Raw genomic sequence first — 19200 nt, 5'->3', positions numbered from 1 at the left:
TGGACAGCCAGGTCCAGTGGGGTGAAGTCCCCGGCCAGCCGCACCCAGCCTGCTGGGGTCCAGGGCCCTGCCCTTGCCAGGACACGGGTGAACATGCCTGTCTGAGCCCAGGATTAAGCAGGACTGCCAGGGCGCTATATTTGGACTCTAACAGCCCTCGGAAAGCCACGCTGGCAGCTGGAGGGACGGGATTTCCCCTCCAGGCCCTGCGGCACCGCCCCTGGGCCTGGTGGCCCTTTGTCTCCCTGATGCCACTGGATTCTCCTGAGACCCCCGAGAGCTTCCCAAAGCCTTGACGGGCTACCCTCCCCTCCTCAGTAAAGGCCCCCAGCACGAGCTCACCCCCAACCACATGTCCCGCCAGCTGCCCGTGCCCAGCTGGCCCCCTCCTGGCTGGCCCATCTTATCCGGAGCTCAAGGCAACACCGAGGGTGGGGGCAGGGTCGCAGAACATTCTGCACCACAGGATAGTGACCAGCGGTGGGCTTTGAGAATTGAGGCTCCATGCTTCTTCCTTTAAAATGGGTACAGTGGCCCCAGGCTCCCCGCAAGGGGGCATGAGTCCCACACCTTGCCCAGCAGGAGGCAGTCATGAGGCTAAGAAGCCCTCACTGAGATGCCCACCCCACCCCGCCAAGGCACCTGGCTGCCCCTGACCCGCTGGCCTGGTGATACTATTCCACGACCCTGGGAACATGTGCCCGTGCAGGAGGGCAAGTCCCCCCAGCAAGGCAGAAGCTCCCAGTCATCCTCAGGGGCATCTCCATGGCCCCAGATCACCCTGGAACACAAGCCTGGACCATGAGCACCCGGAGGACGGAGACACAGGGAAATAGGTGTCATGGGGAACCTGCAGACCTACCTGGCTTCCAGGAGAGGGGTCTCAAACCTCCCCTACCTGCTCTGGGACCGAGTGGGGAGGAGTGTCATGCACTGGTGGTCCCCAGCAGTCCCTAGCAGTCTTGGCTGCCAGGGTCTGAGGACATGTGTCTTGAGAGCTGCCCCCAGGCAGCCGTGATGCAGCCACTAGGCTCCAGGCCCCTGTCCTGCCTGCCCGGCTCCTCTGCTGTCTCCTTCTGGTCCCCTGGCTCTAGGAACCCATGAACCTCTGAGCCAGACAAAAGCAGCTCATATTTAAAAGACAAAGCAAAATCTTGTCTGCTTTCTCTGAAAACACGATGGAGAGCCAGAGACAATGGGACAACAAGCAGCTTCGTGAACTTCATGGTCATGAACTATATGAACAAGGCTGCTGGTCACAGACTTCCTATCCTGTCAGGCTGCCACGCAAGTACAAAGGCAGCAAAAAGCTCCTCAGAAATTACTGAATTCTGAGAATGTACTAATCACATGGCTTAGTTCTAGGATCTACTTCAAACAGTTGCCTGAATTGAAAACACGTAAAAAGGAATGATGATGTTAAAACCAGTAAGACATGTTTGAATTAATGGCCTGTCTGCACAGATTAAGTAACCAAGAGCCCTATCAGATCAATAGTTAGTGCTGATAAAAGAACAGAGAGTACAAAATAAAACCAAAATAGAAGGCAGAAAGAGAGACGTAGGTTTTAGGACATTCTATACTGTCTGAGCCACCAGAGAAGCCCTTTAGAACATTAGCTGAAATCGATGAACAGAGGCAGAGAGGAAGAGATAGGTAGACAAGCGTACAGATAGATGGATAGAAGGATGCCTAGATAGCTAGCTAGGTAGGTAGAGTGAGACAGATAAAGACAGGCACGCAGAGGCAGGTAGTAGATGCAATGATAGATAAGTAGATGGATGGATGGGTGGATGGAAAGAGACAGATGGAGAGAGAGATAAGGAGGGAACCCGAACACCAGAGTTCGGAATGCAGAGTTCCAAAGAACTGCAAGGAGAGATAAGAAAGCCTTCCTCAGTGATCAGTGCAAACAGAGGAAAACAATAGAATGGCAAAGACTAGAGATCTCTTCAAGAAAAGTAGAGACACCAAGGGAACATTTCATGTAAAGATGGGCTCAATAAAGGACAGAAATGGTATGGACCTAACAGAAGCAGAAGATACTAAGACGAGGTGGCAAGAATACACAGAAGAACTCTACAAAAAAGATCTTCATGACCCAGATAATCACCTAGAGCCAGACATCCTGGAATGCAAAGTCAAGTGGGGCTCAGGAAGCATCACTACGAACAAAGCTAGTGGAGGTGGTGGAATTCCAGTTGAGCTGTTTCAAATCCTAAATGATGATGCTGTGAAAGTGCTGCACTCAATATGCCAGCAAATTTGGAAAACTCAGCAGTGGCCACAGGACTGGAAAAGGTTGCTTTTCATTCTAATCCCAAAGAAAGGCAATGCCAAAGAATGCTCAAACTACTGAACAATTGCACTCATCTCACACGCTAGCAAAGCAATGCTCAAAACTCTCCAAGCCAGGCTTCAACAGTAGGTGAACCATGAAATTTCAGATGTTCAAGCTAGATTTAGAAAAGGCAGAGGAACCATAGAATAAATTGCCAACATTCATTGGATCATGGAAAAAGCAAGAGAGTTTCAGAAAAACATCTACATCTGCTTTATTGACTATGCCAAAGCCTTTGACTGTGTGGATCACAATAGACTGTGGAACATTCTGAAAGAGATGGGAATACCAGACCACCTGACCTGCCTCCCGGGAAATCTGTATGCAGGTCAGGAAACAACAGTTAGAACTGGACATGGAACAACAGACTGGTTCGAAATAGGAAAAGGAGTACGTCAAGGCTGGATATTGTCACCCTGCTTATTTAACTTCTATGCAGAGTACATCATGAGAAATGCTGGACTGGAAGAAGCACAAGCTGGAATCAAGATTTCCAGGAGAAATATCAATAACCTCACATATGCAGATGACACCACCCTTATGGCAGAAAGTGAAGAAGAACTAAAGAGCCTCTTGATGAAAGTGAAAGAGGAGTGTGAAAAAGTTGGCTTAAAACTCAACATCCAAAAAACTAAGTTCATGACATCTGGTCCCATCACTTCATGGCAAATGGTGAAACAATGGAAACGGTGTCAACTTTATTTTCTTGGGCTCCAAAATCACTGCAGATGGTGACTGCAGCCATGAAATTAAAAGACTCTTACTCCTTGGAAGAAAAGTTATGACCAACCTAGATAGTATATTCAAAAGCAGAGACATTACTTTGCCAACTAAGGTCCGTCTAGTCAAGACTATGGTTTTTCCTGTGGTCATGTATGGATGTGAGAGTTGGACTGTGAAGAAAGCTGAGTGCTGAAGAATTGATGCTTTTGAACTGTGGTGTTGGAGAAGACTCTTGAGAGTCCCTTGGACTGCAAGGAGATCCAATCAGTCCATCCTAAAGGAGATCAGCCTTGGGTGTTCTTTGGAAGGCATGATGCTAAAGCGGAAACTCCAGTATTTTGGCCACCTCATGCGAAGAGTTGACTCATTGGAAAATACCCTGATGCTAAGAGGGATTGGGGGCAGGAGGAGAAGGGGATGACAGAGGATGAGATAGTTGGATGGCATCACCGACTCGATGGACATGAGTTTGAGTAAGCTCCGGGAGTTGGTGATGGACAGGGAGGCCTGGTGTGCTGCAGTTCATGGGGTCACAGAGAGTCGGACATGACTGAACTGAACTGAATGGAAAACTGGGCCTTTTAGTTTCCCTTTGACGAATAAGGTGGCATCTAAATGAAGGAAGAAAGGGGGAGAAAAACACAGAGATAAAACAAACGTTGGGAGTTCCCTGGTGTCCAGTGGTTAAGAATCCACCTGCCAATGCAGGGGACATGGGTTCGATCCCTGGTCTGGGAAGATTCCATGTGCTGAGGAGCAACTAAGCCTGTGTGTCACAAAGTCTGAACGCATCCTCTTGGGCCTGAAAGCCACAACTACCAAGCCCACTGCGTCAGCGCTGCAACTACTGAAACCCAGGAGCCTGGGGCCCGTGCTCCCCAACAAGAGATGCTGCTGCAACGAGAAGCCCGCACACTGCAACGAAGAGTGGCCCCTGCTTGCCGCCAGCAGAGAAAGCCTCTGCAAAGCAACGACCTGGTGCAGCCAGACAACAACAGGAACCCAGGGCTGGGATGCAGAGGACAGCAGACATCCAAGGGAGCACTCCATGCCACTGCGGTTTAGTGAGAAATCGGAGGATGTGGGCCACATAGACATCACTGAAATACAAACAGGAAACCAGAAACAGCCCAAACTAATCAATAGTGGAGGAAGAAACAGGGAAAGAACTCCCCCGACCTATTCAGAGCTGAGTCCTCCCATGGGAAGGACTCTTGCAAACATCCTCTGTCGCCCTCTTCTCCTGCCTTTAATCTTTCCCAGGATCAGGGGCGTTTCCAGTGAGTTTGCTCTTCGCATCAGATGGCCAAAGCGTTGGAGCTTCAGCTTCAGCATCCGTCCTCCCAATGAATATTTAGGATCTCCTTGCAGGAACAAATCATGCTCCAGGTGCATCAATTATTTCCTACTCTAAACGCCAGTAGTCAGCTGAACACATATATTCCATTCGGCAAATAGGAGGCTAAGCCTTGAGGCTTCCCAGATGGCTCAGTGGTAAAGAATCCCCCCGCCCATGCAGGAGCCGCTAGGAGATGTGGGCTTGATTCCTGGGTTGGGAAGACCCCCTGGAGGAGGAAATGGCAACCCACTCCAGTATCCTTGCCTGGGAAATCCCACGGACAGAGGAGGCTGGTGGGATACACGGTCCATGGGGTCGCAAACAGTCAGATATGACTGAATGACTGAGCGCACACACACAGCCTAATCCTAAAACCCAGTCAAGGAAATTCGCATGGAGGCAAATCAGGAGCTGTCAGTCAAGGAAATGCCATTAGCCGCATTTTGCTGCAGAGAACACAGGCCCAGAGAGTTCAAGCAGTGAGAGAGTCGGCAGCGTCATGCCCGGATGGGTTCCATCTTGGCTCCATGCTCCCCCCCCACCCCCACCCCGCCTCCCCCGCCATGCTTATTTTTCGTACTAATCACTAAGAGGCAGCACCCAAAGGTAACAACTGGTCAACCCATGACACCAGCTGCCAGCGCTCAGGACACCAGGGCCTACAGTGGCCCCCGTGGGAAAGGCTCTTGCAAACAGCTGATGCTTCCTAAGTTGATGGATTGATACCAGTCATCTCAGAATCTTAAAATAGAATTTTTTGGAATTTGGCCAAATGGTTCTTCAGTTCTTTCAAAAAAACAGGTGGAAAATACATCAGACAGAGCACAACCTTATGTGAAATATAAGGAAAGTGAGCACAGTAGGATCGGAGGAGCACTTCTAACTTGTAGAAAATACCATCAAGCCATGATAATCGAAGTGCTGGAATATGACCTCAAAACATAAGTAAAAATTACCTGAAACAGACTCACATGCGTACAAGAATGTATTAAATGTATTAAACTAACCCTAACCAAATAATTGAGGGAGGAAATATTCAAAAAATTACATTAGGATCATTGAGGTAGGAAGGACATAAATTTTCATTCACATCTTAATGTAATGATCCACTGCACTGAGAAGATAAATGTTATTTCAAATCACAGAACAATTAAATAGAAATAATGTACTATTGTGGCCACGTGGGGCTCAACTGAACCTGTGGAACAGACAGGACCTCGCAGGAGTCAGAGCTCTGAGGAATGAGTCTGGGCACTTGTATTAACTGAATAACGAATTAAAACATGGAAAATAAACATCACCCAAGGAAACATGAAGAGTAAATATTTAGAACAAGATGACAAACAGCTAGTCTTTACCATAGTCAAGAGTTTGTACAAGAAGATTAAAAATACCCCCAATGACTCAAGAGATAAACAGGGAAGGTTAAGGTCAGATAATTTGCATTTGAGGAGGAAAAAAACCAAATTGCAAACAGCTATGAGAGAACGGCTCAGTCTTCTAACAGTCAAAGCTGGGCCACTTGAAACTGAAGAGGAAATCTCATTTAGATCTGCAAAAATAAAATTTCCCCAAACTCATACACATTCCTCATATGAGGAAATACGTGTTTTTGAATGTTGCTGGTAATGCAATTAGTGAAATTCTTTAACAGGTCGCTAGGGCCAAACCTATCAAGAACCACAGAATGTTCCTGGCGTGTGTCGTAGCAAGCCCACGTGCAAGAATTCTTAAAGAAATGAATCGAAAAGAAGTAAGGCTCTATGTATAAAATTCTTATGGTGGCATCATTTGCAACATCAAAGCGCAGAAATGGGTCAACATAAGTAGGATTGGAAACATCAGGACATGTTAACTTGGCCTTCTTGCCATTGATACAGACTGCCTGCTCTGCCCTGGCAGTGGGGAAAACTCAGCTTCCCACCTACCCAAAAGGAGTGTGTTTTTAAGAAAGTGAGGTCTCGGACTTCCCTGGTGGCTAAGGCTCCTTGCTCCCAGTGCAGAGGGCCCGGGTTCGATCCCTGGTCAGGGAATTAGACCCCACACACCAGAACTGAGTTCTCATGCTGCAACTAAATATCCCCCGTGCAGCAACTAAGACCTGGCACAGCCAAACAAGTAAATGAAATACTTTTAAAAAGTAAAAAAAAAAAAAAAAAGTGGGGTCTCCAGTTCTTTTCTTTTTAAATTTTATTTATTTATTTGACTGCACTGCGTCTTCATTGAGGCATACAGGATCTTTGGTTGCAGCACGTGGGATCTAGCTCCGTGACCGGGAATTGAACCCAGGGCCGCTGCACTGAGAGCCCGGAGTCTTAGCCACTGGAACATCAGGGAAGTCCCAGGTCTCCATTTCTAAGACAAGGAGCTGGAGAAGAAGGTGTCTCAGACCTAAGGGCTGTCCCAAGTGTGTCCTGCTGGGCACCTTGTACATAAGTGTCCAGGGCTTAAGTCCTGTAAGACCCTTGGAGAGAAAGGTGACCTCAAAGTGTGCCTGGGGGCAGGCTCCCAGAGCCCCTCCCAGTAGACCCCACATGTGAATGACTGAGGAGTGGGCGGGTCCTGGGAGACCCTGTCCCTGGGCTTGGAGGGAGCGTTGCAGGGGGCAGGGTGAGTGCTGGGGTGAGGTCAGCGTTAGGAAGGGACATCTGCCACGACCCCTGCCCAGCCGCCCCTGCTCCCAGAGCACCGCATCACCCCGTCCTCATCTCCCATCACTAGCCCTGCCCTGCCCCACTTCCCGGTGTCCAGAGACCCCGGAGGCTGTCCAGCATGACAGGCCTGGCCCACCGCCCCAGACAGAGAAGTCCCATCTGCCCCGACAGCCTGGCCGGGCCTGTGGTTTCCGGTTTCCGGGGCTGTGGGGAGGGGTGTCCAGGGGAGCGGGGGAGGGAGGCACGGAGCAGGGAGCCCCCAGCCCCGGATGAGCTCCATCTGCCTGCCCTTCCGCCCCAGCTGGGGTCCGCTGAGCGCCGTTCTGCGTTCTGACATGGCCTGACTCCATCCCCAAAGTGGGAAGATTGTGAAACTGGGCCCTTCATCACTTGATGGAAAAAGACGTCAGAGCAGGCGGGGTGCCAGGGCCTGGCGGCCGTTACCCCGCGTCTGGGGAGAGTGTGTTTGTCCCCCAGCCCCGGGGGAGCTGTGAAGGCGGACAGAAGCCGAGGACAGAGCAGCGGCCTCGGGCGTGGACGGGGAGGACCCAGTTTCCGCCAGTGGTTGCTGCCTCTGCAGGTGGCCTCCTCCTAGAAGCTTCCTGCCCCTCACTCTCCTCTCTTGGAGCCAGAAAGGCCCCTGCTTGCCCTCTCCAGCATGCCCGGTGCCCACCACTGGCCCCGGCCCCAGACCCGTCCCCAGGTCAGCCGTGGCTGAGCTCCAGAGACAGAGCAGAGGGCTGGCGGGCCTCCTAAGACCCCCCACCCCCACTACCAACAGGCCTGTGTTCGTGCTGTGGAGTCTTGGGGTGCCCGGAGTTGTGGGGTGCCCGGGGTCATGGGGTGCCCGGGACACTCCTGTGCCCAGAGCTGCCGTCCTGAAGGCTCTGCCCAGATGCCACCTGGATGGGGCTTCAGGAAGCTGCCTTTGGCGGGGAAAGGTGCCCCCTTTCTTCTGCCCACCCAGCCCACCTGAGCACATGCGGGCCCCTGTGGCAGCGGGGCCCGGCGCATCCTGGGGGGCCTCTGAGAGCCCAGAGTTCCCTCCCTGCCACCCCCCAGGCAGCAGAGTCTCCTGCCTGACTGCATCACACTCAGAAGGGCAATGGGGGGGTGACGTGAAGCCGGGGGAGTCAGTGACTGGCTGGGAAGGACCGCAGCCACGTGCTCATCCACCCTGTGACCTGGTCCAGCCATCGGGAGGCCGTGTCAAAGCCTGCTCCCTGTGGGCAGGAGCCCCAGCTGAGGCCGGGCCGGAGAGCCAGGGGGAGGCCTCCCTGAAGGCCCCCAGAAGCCCCGGGGGTCTGCCTGCTTTCTGCACTCCTGGGCTGGAGGCTGTGGGTGCTCTGGGACACCTGGCGGGTGCCCAATCCAGGTGGGCAGAAGGTGGGAAGTGGACCTCTTTGCCAGGTCTTCCCGACAAGGATGTGGGCCAGCACTCATGGGCAGACCCACGACAAACACTCACGCGTGCCTGGCCCTGCTCAGAGAGCTCCTACTGCGGGGGGCACTCAGGTGGGCCGGCCTCCCCTCCAGGCGTCCTGCGAGGCGCTGGTGAAGGGCCTGCCTGGCATCCTGGGTGTGGGCCCCCCAAGGCCTGGGAGGGTGGCCAAGCACAGCAGGGACCCCAGGGGTGCGGGTGACAGACTCCATCCGCCCCAGAGAGACCTCAGTGTTGAAGGGAGATGCTGCCCTCGGTTCCTGTCAGAGTCAGAAGCAAGGCAGCTGTTCCCACTGCTGCTGCAGAGCAGGGGAGAACTTCCTGAATCGACTTTTTCCAAGGGACACACAGGACAGGCCCTTGGCTCCAACAGCATAAGGGGCATCGCAGCGGGCCTGTCCAGACCCCGTGCTGGGTCAGCGATCCGCCGAAACCAAGTCTCCCTGCTTGAGCGCCCTGCTCCGTGTCCTCCTCGGTGGCCCCCGGGGTGGCTCCTCAGCGCCCCGGCCAGAGGCCACGCCTCGTAACCAGACCGAGGCTCAGGCCAGGCTGGAGGGCTTTCGTGGGGCCCGCGTGGCAGCGAGGGGTCCCCAGGAGCAGGCCACAGGGACCCGGGCCCCTCGCACGTGGAAGCTTCTGTGCAGATACACGCGTGATACACGCGTGCGTGCATGTGTGCTCAGTCATGTCCAGCTCTTTGCAGCCCCATGGACTGTAGCCCGCCAGGCTCCTGTCCATGGAATTTTCCAGGCAAGAATACAGGAGGGGTTGCCATTTCCTTCTTCAGGGGATCTTTCCGATCAAGGTATGAATCCAGGTCTCCTGTGTCTCCTGCATTGGCGGGCGCATTTTTTTTTTTAACCTCTGAGCCCCCTGGAAAACCGCACCTGGGTTGGTGGGGCGCAGACACAAACCCAGAGGCTTCGGGGCAGAGACACCGGGAAGAAGCGGAAGTTGTGTCCCTGATGACCAGGCTCAGAGGGCAGTGCCCATTCCCCTGGCCCACCTCCAGTGTGCCCGCCCTGACACCTTCCCCAGCTCAGAGCCTGAAGGTGTGTGCAAAGTGGACGAGCAGGGCTGTCTCCTGGCCTCCAAACCCACCCGACATTTCTCGGCTTGGGGGAAAATATGATCACTGTCAACCAGCCCTCAGGACCTCCCTGGTGCTCCGGGGGTTAAGAATCCACCTGCCAGTGCTGGGGGCCGAGGTTTCATCCCTGGTCAGGGAACTGGGTCCCGCGTGCTGCAACTTAAGATTCTGCAGGCTGCAATGAAGATGCAGCGCAGCCAAGTAAACAAATATTAAAAATAAATAAATAAAACCAGCCGTTTCCTAGTTGAGTCCTGCACAGTCCAGATTCCTCCCCTCCCCGACCAATAGTGCAGGAAGGTGTCTGGAAATAGGAGCATCTGACGACACATTTTCCCATGTCCTCTGAAGCTTCCCCAATTAGATTACACCCCCAGTTAATGCTTTAAATCCTGTTAGGTTCCCATTAGTGAACCAGGGCTGCAGTTTAAGGAGCTGACCTCTGGGATGCAGTGGACTTGGCCTGGCGCACGGACGGGAGCCGCTCTCCTGGCCCAGCGGCCCCGCAAGGACCTGGAGCGGCAGTGGGTCAGACCCCTGAGCAATCTGAGGCTCCCCAGGCATCCTCACACATGGAAGGACTGAGCCGTGACCCCCGAGCCATTCTCAGGACAGAGGAGCTGGAGGCCAGATGGCCTTAAATACAGGAGATGATTCTTGATGACGCAGGCCGGGCGGGCGGGGGGCACCTCACTCTCAGCTGAAAGGCCTTGACAGCGAGTTAAGGAGTTCTGCCTCGGACTTCCCTGGTGGTCAGTGGTTAATAATCGCCTGCCAATGCAGGGGACGTGGGTTTGATCCCTGCTCCCACATGCCATGGGGCAACTAAGGCCCACAAGCCGCAACCGCTGAAATCCAAGTGGCCTAGAGCTCAGGCTCTGCAGCGGGAGAAGCCCAAGCACCGCAACTAGAGAAAAGCCTGAGCCCAGCAACGAAGGCCCAGCACAGCTATAAGTAAAATAAAATAAAATAAAAACAAATAAATTCTGCCTTGAGGCTGCAAGCATCAGCTCTCTCCAAGACCTCCAGCCTTGGCCTGCCCCACAGGTTTCGGACTTTGCACACCCCACAATCATAAGCCACTTCCTTGAAATAAATCGTTATATACAGCCTTGCCCTACACCAAGGGTAAAGGGGATTCACCCATGTTCTTTTTCTTCTTGGGCCTGCGTGGTTTCATTGGTTACGTCTCAATCCCTGATAAGAGTATACGTGTATGTTTATCTTGGCCTCTGAACACCACTCTTTAATAAAAGGAACCAGGGCTCCTTGGAAAAATGGCTGATTCCAGGGCTGGGGCAGAAAGCGCACAAAAGGAGCCTGGAGAATCTCATGGTGCCAGAAAGTCAGAGGGTGAGTGGGCAGGCCAGGAGGACACCAAAGTCAACTTGAGGGCGCTGTAACCGCCGGGTGAAAGTATCAGACTCGGTCGTGTCTGACTCTCTGTGACCCCATGCACTGTAGCCCGCCAGGCTCCTCTGTCCATGGGATTCTCCAGGCAAGAATACTGGAGTGGGGTGCCATTCCCTTTTCCAAGGGATCTTCCCAACTCAGGGATCAAACCTAGGTCTCCCGCATTGCAGGTGGACTCTTTACTCTCTGAGCCTCCAGGGAAGCACAGGCTGCCAAGGTTGGACAATTTACAGGGCCCAGAGGTGGTGCTGGGCCCACTCAGATGACCCATATAGTCCCCCATCTCCAGGCCGCCTGGTTAGCAACCTCAGTTCCAACTATGATTTGCCGCCCCCTCGCCGCGTAATGTAAAGGAAAACAACAGAATGGGAAAGACTAGAGACCTCTCCAAGAAAATTAGAGATTACAAGGGAACATTTCTTGCAAAGATGGACACACTAAAGGACAGAAATGGTATGATCCTAACAGAAGCAGAAAATATTATGAAGAGGTGGCAAGAATACACAGAAGGACTATACAAAAAAGATCTTCATGACCCACATAACCGTGATGGTGTGATCACTCACCTAGAGCCAGACATCCTGGAATGTGAAGTCAAGTGGGCCTTAGGGAGCATCACCACAAACAAAGCTAGTGGAGGTGATGGAATTCCAGTTGAGCTATTTTCAAATCAAAAGATGATGCTGTGAAAGTGCCACACTCAATATGCCAGCAAATTTGGAAAATTCCCCAGTGGCCACAGGACTGGAAAAGGTCACTTTTCATTCCAATCCCAAAGAAAGGCAATGCCAAAGAATGCTCAAACTACCACACAACAGCATTCATTTCACATGCTAGCAAAATAATGCTCAAAATTCTCCAAGCCAGGCTTCAACAGTACATGAACCATGAACTTCAAGATTTTCAAGCTAGATTTAGAAAAAGCAGAGGAACCAGAGATCAAATTGCCAGCATTCATTGGATCATAGAGAAAGCAAGAGAGTTTCAGAAAAACATCTACATCTGCTTCATTGACTACACCAAAGCCTTTGACTGTGTGGATCACAACAAACTGTAGAACATTCTTAAGGAGATGGGAATACCAGACCACCTGACCTGCCTCCTGAGAAATCTATATGCAGGTCAAGAAGCAACAGTTAGAACTGGACATGGAACAACAGACTGGTTCCAAATAGGAAAAGGAGTACATCAAGGCTGTATATTGCCACCCTGCTTATTTAACTTATATGCAGAGGACATCATGAGAAACGCTGGGCTGGAAGAAGCACAAGCTGGAATCAAGATTGCTGGGAGAAATATCAATAACCTCAGATATGCAGATGACACCACCCTTATGGCAGAAAGTGAAGAGGAACTAAAGAGCCTCTTGATAAAAATGAAAGAAGAGAGTGAAAAAGTTGGCTTAAAACTCAACATTTAAAAAACTAAGTTCATGACATCTGGTCCCATCACTTCATGGCAAATAGATGGGGAAACAATGGAAACAGTGACACAATTTATTTTAGGGGGCTCCAAAATCACAGCAGGTGGTGACTGCAGCCATGAAATTAAAAGACGTTTGCTCCTTGGAAGAAAAGTTATGACCAACCTAGACAGCAGATTAAAAAGCAGAGACATTACTTTGCTGACAAAAGTCCATCTACTCAGAGCTACGGTTTTTCCAGTGGTCATGTGTGGATGTGACAGTTGGACTATAAAGAAAGCCGAACACCGAAGAACTGTTGCTTTTGAACTGTGGTGCTGGAGAAGACTCTTGAGAGTCCCTTGGACTGCAAGGAGATCCACCCAATCCATCCTAAAAGAAATCAGTCCTGAATATTCATTGGAAGGACTGATGCTGAAGCTGAAACTCCAATACTTTGGCCACCTGATGCGAAGAGCTTACTCACTGGAAAAGACCGTGATGCTGGGAAAGACTGAAAGCGGGAGAAAGGGTCGACAGAGGATGGGATGGTTGGATGGCATCACCTACTTGATGGACAAGATTTTTAGTAAACTCGGAGAGTTGGTGATGGACAGGGAGGCCTCGTGTGCTGCAGTCCATGGGGTCACAAGGAATCAGACACGAATGAGTGACTGAACTGACTACCACGCAATGGAACATGTTCCCAGGTCTCAGGTTAGGGCGCACACATCTCTAGGGGCCTTTATTCAGCTGACCAGCTCGCTAGCCCCAGCTGACTTGCTGAGAAGCTCTCACAATGGGGACTTCTGCCTCTTCCTTCCTCAGTGGTCTTGATTTCCTTTTTAAATAAAGAAATTTCCTAGCAACCCCACTCCACTCCCCCGCCCCCTCCGACTTCCAGCTGAATCATGCCTGGCTCAGCTGGGAGGATGGCAGACTCCGGCCTGGCGGTAACGATCCTGTCTGCACTCTGAGCACAGGCAGGAACCGTCCGCGGCGGCTTCATTTCTAGGAACCTGTCACCACTGCTTCGTTCAGCATGTCACCTACCACTTGCGCTACCTCTTCTGCTAGGCCACTGGTTTGCAATCTGTCTACACAAGTCACCTGTACAGAGCTGGGTGGTGGGGGTGGAGCACGGATCCCCAGGGACTCCTTGGCGTCTTCTCTGCATCTTAATAATGTGTGACCTTTCATTTAAACACAAACCCTTCAGAGAATCGGGAGGCCCACTAGCCTGAAAAGCTGATTTTTAATAGCCTGTCTCCCCCTTTGATTTCTAACTCATGACTGATTTCTCAGCTCAGAATAGGAGACCCTGAAGGCCAAGGAGGAGGAGGACAGGGGGGAGACCCTGCCGGGGTGGCTGCTGCGGAGCCTCTGCTCAAACCCTGGAGGCAAGCGTGGGCTTCACCTTAACTGCAGGAGGTTGAGGAACCCACACACAGCTCCTGTGTGTCCTGGCCATGCTGTGAACCGAGGGAAGTCCTGGTACGGACAATGTCGGAGCCTGGGCTGGAAACCTGCACACACACTGGGGTCCCCGCGTGCCTGGCTGGGTTGTCCACCCCGCTGCGATCTCAATGTTTGGAGGGTGCTTCTCTTTGCCTTTCCTTGCCCACTGGAGCCCCCAGGGTCCACACACTGAAGCAGAAACACAGCCTAGGAAAACTCAGCCTTGAATATCAACCGCAGACAAGCTGATTGCTGCTGGCTGCCCTAGAAGATGAAGGAGCCAGGCCTGGGTGTGGGGAGCTCCCGACCTCATCGAGCGGCCAAGGGGGGCTGGGATGCACCCTGTGGTTCAGGGGGGAGGACATCTTGGGAGAAGGACTGATTCGGGAAGGAGAAGGGGCTCATGTCCAGCTGAGGGGCGTGTCTCCACCCTACGGTTCCCGGAAGCTCCGAGCCTGAGCCCGCCAGGCAGGTGGGAGGATAGGCTGGGTCTCGGGGATGGTGGGAGGCTGAGGGGACCACCCTGCACCAGGTGGGGGGGCCTCCTGTCACAGGGACCCGGGCCCCCCGGGCGCTGGATCTTGCTCCCACTACCAGCATCCCAGACTAGACCCAGCCCAATGGAGCCCTCTGCTGCCTGCCGCCTCTGCCTCGCTACCCAGCTTGAGCCTGGTCATCGAGGTCATGGCCCCTGCCCTCCCCGCGTGCCCCCCAGTGCACCCCCCCCTTTGCTCTCTCTCTGGTCCCAGCCTGTGGCACAGGAACCAGCCTGTCAGTGAAGAATGGCTCCTGGGGCCTTGAGGGAGACCCTCTCACAGCATCCCCGCCGCCCCCCGGGGACACCCCAGACTCACCCGATGGTCTTGCCCCAGTCACACCACAGCGTCCTTCCGACGGCCTCCATGTGCGCCTGGAACTGGGGGAGGCAGAACTCCCGGAGGAGGGTGCCGTGGTCGGTGTGCTGGCAGGCAGTGGCCAGGCAGAGGTGGGTCACTGCAACGAGAGCCCCCGCACGACAGTCATCCGCCCAGCTCGCCCATCCCTGCAGGGTCAGGGGCTGGCTCCACCCTTCGCGGCCCACACCCACCAGCAGAGTGGCCTGCCCGACTCTGAGGCCACCCGGATGCCCTGGGGGGCGCCGCGATCCCAGGGGTGGGGGTGGGAGTGGGGCGTCCGGGCTCCAGCTGGATCATGGCATCATCAGTCGCTTCGGGGCCCAGCAAAGGCCCGCCTGCTGACGGCGTGTCTCGCTTCGGGGCCCAGCAAAGGCCCGCCTGCTGACGGTGTGTCTGAGACCGCCGTCTCCCCAGGCTCCAGAGTGGGGGCTACACGTCCTTTGGTCTGGGCCACATGTCTGACACTCACGCACCTTTTCGGCCTCACCCACCCTCGACCTGGTTCCTAAGCCTCCACTTTGCCGACGCGGAAACTGCGGCAGCGAGAAGAGCCTGCAGGGACTGGACACAGGCTGATCACCCACGAGGCCCCTGCCCGTCTGCCCAGGGGTGAGGGGAGGAATCAGCCTGCCTCAGGGAGCTGGTGAGCAGCACAGGGTCTTGGAGACCCCCGCCCCGCTCTTCCACCAGCATGTGCCGGCCGGGCTGTACCACCCAGTGCTGAGCTCACGTTCTCTGGGTCTGGGTGTTCATTGGCTAGAAACCAAGCTGCCAAGCTGTCACCTGAGCTGTTCCTACCCTTCTGCTTGTGGGGACTGGGGGGAGGAACAGGCGGCCAGTGGTGCTGGCTACAGGTGACAGAGTCGGCGGGCTGGCCCCAACGAAGGCGAAGGGCAGAGTGCCCTGGGGCTGGGAGGGTGGCCAGCGCAGGGCCCCTGGCAGGCAGGGGGGCAGACCCTGTCTTTGTCCCCTCTGGAGTCCCAGGGGCTACGTGGTGGCAGGGGGCTCCACCCTCCTCTCCAGGGTCCACGTGAGGACCTCCAGCGCCCAAGTCTACATTGCCCACTGGGGGCGGGAGACTAAGGACTCCACTTACCCAAGTGACAGATGGCAGGCTGGACACGTCTTGCCAGGGGCCCAAGCCAACAAAGTGACCTTCACAGCAGTACAGGGTAACACCGTGATTTGTTTGTTCAGTCGCTTAGTTGTGTCTGACTCTGTGACCCCATGGATTGCCCGGGACTGTGATTAACTCTGTGATTAGTCACAAATAAGAAGCCAAACACAGGGAGCCCACAGCACACGGAGACAGAGGTGAAGCTGGAGGCAGGAGCTGAAAAAAGCCTCGTGCTTCACCCCGTGGCTCAGCTGGTGAAGAATCCGCCTGCGATGCGGGAGACCTGGGTTCCATCCCTGAGTTGGGAAGATCCCCTGGAGTAGGGAAAGGCTGCCCACTCCAGTATTCCAGCCTGGAGAATCCCACGGACTGTATAGTTCCTGGGATCACAAAGAGTCGGACACGACTGAGTGACTTACTTCACTGCACTTCACTGCCTGAGCGCCGAGGGGCCCGGTCCTGCACCCACCACCTGGAGGGTGTCCCTCTGTCCCCCAGATCTGGACACACACCCTGGGAAGCAGGGAGGACCCCGGGGGTTTTCAGCCAGAGAAACCAGGAGTAATGGGTAGTGGTGGGGGAGATGAGAGGCTGACAAGAGGAAAACCCCCTTGGAGGAGCCCCTGGAGAGGACCCGCAGGCGTGGGGAGCAGGCCAGCCCACCCTGGGTGCCCTGGGATGGGACCCCACCGGGTCCATCTGGCACAGCTCACGCACTTGAGGACCAGCTGGTGGAAGGGGCTGCTCTCAACCTGGGCTCCATCCAAACGCCCCTGAGAAAGCCCACCTGCGAGCTACGGGGTCACACGTAGCTCGGGAGGGCTTAGACACTGGCTCATGGAGGAGCTCCAGCCGCGTTCCGAAGGCCCCACCCCGGTGCCCCCATGCCCCCATGCCCTCAGCACTCTGCACATCTGCCGGGCTCCGCCCGCGGACCACCTTTCCGCGCAAAGCCCAGACCCAGATGCGGCCCGTCCTCCTCCGCGGCCTCCTCCCCGAGGTCCTCCAGGCCTTATTTGGGGTGGGCGGGGGTTTTCCTCTCCTTTGGCCACCCTCTGATCGCCCGTCGCCCTCCGGGCTAGCCAGCGGCTCTGCACGTTGTTACTTGTCAAATGAACAAGTCGGCAACACCGGCTTTAGCATAGCATGTTGTGCGTGGGCTGCCGCGAGGCGCCTCGAGCGCCCTCAGGAGGTCAGGACCGGCGCTGGGCTCCCCTTCTGCGAAGCCACGGGCTGATGTGGGCGGTGGAGGGGGTCCACAGTGGTCCCTCACAATCGTTCCGGGCCTCAGGTCACGCTGGAGACCGCGCTGTGGGTGCGAGCCCTGCTGTAGGGCCGGCCCCGTGGCCTCGCCGTGGCCCGGATCCGGGCTGGCCCACAGTCGGGCAGCTCCCACCTCTCTGGGAGCCACTGCCTGTGTCCCAAGGGTGGGCCCTCTGCTCTGTGGGGACAAAGTCCGGCTCTCACCGCTACCCTTTGTTTCCTGCCCTGCAGGAGCCCAGAGCTGGTTGTCCCGGCCTTTCGACAACTGGAATGAGGTTGGGCAAGCTGCTTGGGTGGTGAATCTGGAAACCAGTTTCATTTTAAGCACAGGAGAAGGATGCTGGGTTTGTTTGTTTTTATAAAAAACGAACCTGATATAGTTTTTTTCCTTGCAAAGAGAGGCCCCATCACAGCTTTAAAACTGAATACACTGCCCAGTGTTTTAAAACCAGCTGTTTGAGACCAGGTGGTTCCTATTCCCGGGTGACTGCGACGTTAATCCTTCACAGCGCGTGTCTCAAGAGGCCAAGTGCGAGGCTGCCGGGCAGAGAGCAGCAAGTTGAGGCAGGACGTGCCCTCGTGTCGGCGTTGTTCAGTGCAGGGAGGCTGGCTGGGGCTGGAGGGGCTCAGAGAAAGCAGGGAGAATGCCCCCGGCCCTGGCAGGGAGAGGACCGGCAGTGAGATCGCTATGGCAACGGGCCTGGGGCCAGAAAGACAGGGTGGCCAGGGCTCCACGGGGGCCCATGGGGCTTGGAGGCCTTTGGGCTTTCTAAGGAGCGGTGAGGGCCCAGGGGAGGACCCGCCAGGTATCTATTCTCACCTGTGCCCTTGGCCTGCTGCTGCACGCCCACAGAACCAGCCCGTCTTGTTGCCGCGCAGCTCACGCTGCGATTGCAGAGACGGCCCTCCCAGGGCTGGGGTCACAGGTGGGGGGCGAGCCATGGGAAGGGCCCCTCCCTTGTTAGAGTGGCTGGCCAGGGAGTTGGGCTCAGAGCATCCTCTGGCGGAGCCTGTGGGCCTCTGGGCCCCAGCCCACCGCCCCCACCAACCAGGCTGGGCCCCCGGGCCCCGTCACTTCTGGGCCAGTTTCTTTCTCTGTGAAATGAGACCCTCCTGCACCAAGTGGGCCAAAAGGGCTGGTTTCCAGAACTCGTGTCCACAGGACCAGCCGCACTCGGCCCTCCCTGAGGGTCTGTGGTGTGAGCGGCCCTTAGTGACTCACAGTGTGTGAGCCCCGCAGGGGTGGTGGGAGGGGGCAGGAAGGGGAGGCAACAGCGGCACGCTTTGAAGGTTGTGGGTACACATGCTCACAGTCTTGAGTCCATGAGGGTGCATACACATCCCAGGACCTTCTAAGTCACACACTTGAAATGCATTGTTTATTCTATGCCAATTACTCAATTGAATTGCTCAGTTGTGTCCAACTCTTTGCAACCCCATGAACTGTAGCCTGTCAGGCTTCTCTGTCCATGGAATTCCCCAGGCAAGAGTACTGGGGTGGGTAGCCATTCCCTTCTCCAGGGGGTCTTCCCGACCCAGGGATTGAATCCGGGTCTCCTGGATTGCAGGCAGACTCCTTAACTGGCTGAGCCACAAGGGAAGTCACTGCTCAATTAAAATCAGTAAATCCAGGGGACTGTTGAGAGTGGCGATCCGAGAGCTGTGATCTCAGCTGATCTTCACGCTGCCTCTGCTCTTCCCTATTTTCTGCAGGTTAAGGAATGGGGTTTCTAAAGTGCCACCTCTACTCTACCCGGAACTTTTCCTAACAGCCGCAGGAAAAGCCTTGCTCTGGGCGCTTCTGCAGAATCACCTTCTGCTCCCCCACTTGGGGCCAGCAACTGGGAACCATCCACCCCCAGGACTCCCCTGGTTACAGCCACTTGGGAGCCAAATGCCCAGGAAGCTACCTGCTTGGCCAGTCACTAAATGCCCCAGAGGATGACATAAAGAGCACTTGGTTTGACCATGTTACCTTCAGCCTTTCTCCATTTACTCTGGAAAAAGAAAACAAGAACCCAAAAGACAAAATGAAAAAAAAACAACTCTGTGTGACAAGTGAG

At 54.7% G+C, this 19200-nt stretch overlaps 1 protein-coding gene across 1 annotated transcript in view; it reads right to left on the bottom strand.

Moving 5' to 3' along the window:
- The window catches only part of RAMP1 (receptor activity modifying protein 1), a 40932-nt gene that overhangs the window by 16381 nt on the left and 5351 nt on the right, over window positions 1-19200 (bottom strand). Inside the window, exon 2 of the mRNA XM_052637704.1 lies at window positions 14716-14854. Within this exon, the coding sequence (XP_052493664.1) occupies window positions 14716-14854 (139 nt within the window). The remainder of the gene's footprint in view (window positions 1-14715; window positions 14855-19200) is intronic.

This window comes from Budorcas taxicolor, chromosome 3 (genome assembly GCF_023091745.1).
Source record: "Budorcas taxicolor isolate Tak-1 chromosome 3, Takin1.1, whole genome shotgun sequence".
NCBI lineage: Eukaryota > Metazoa > Chordata > Mammalia > Artiodactyla > Bovidae > Budorcas > Budorcas taxicolor.
Note: the sequence above shows the minus strand (reverse complement) of the source record. Positions and strands in the feature narration are given on the sequence as shown.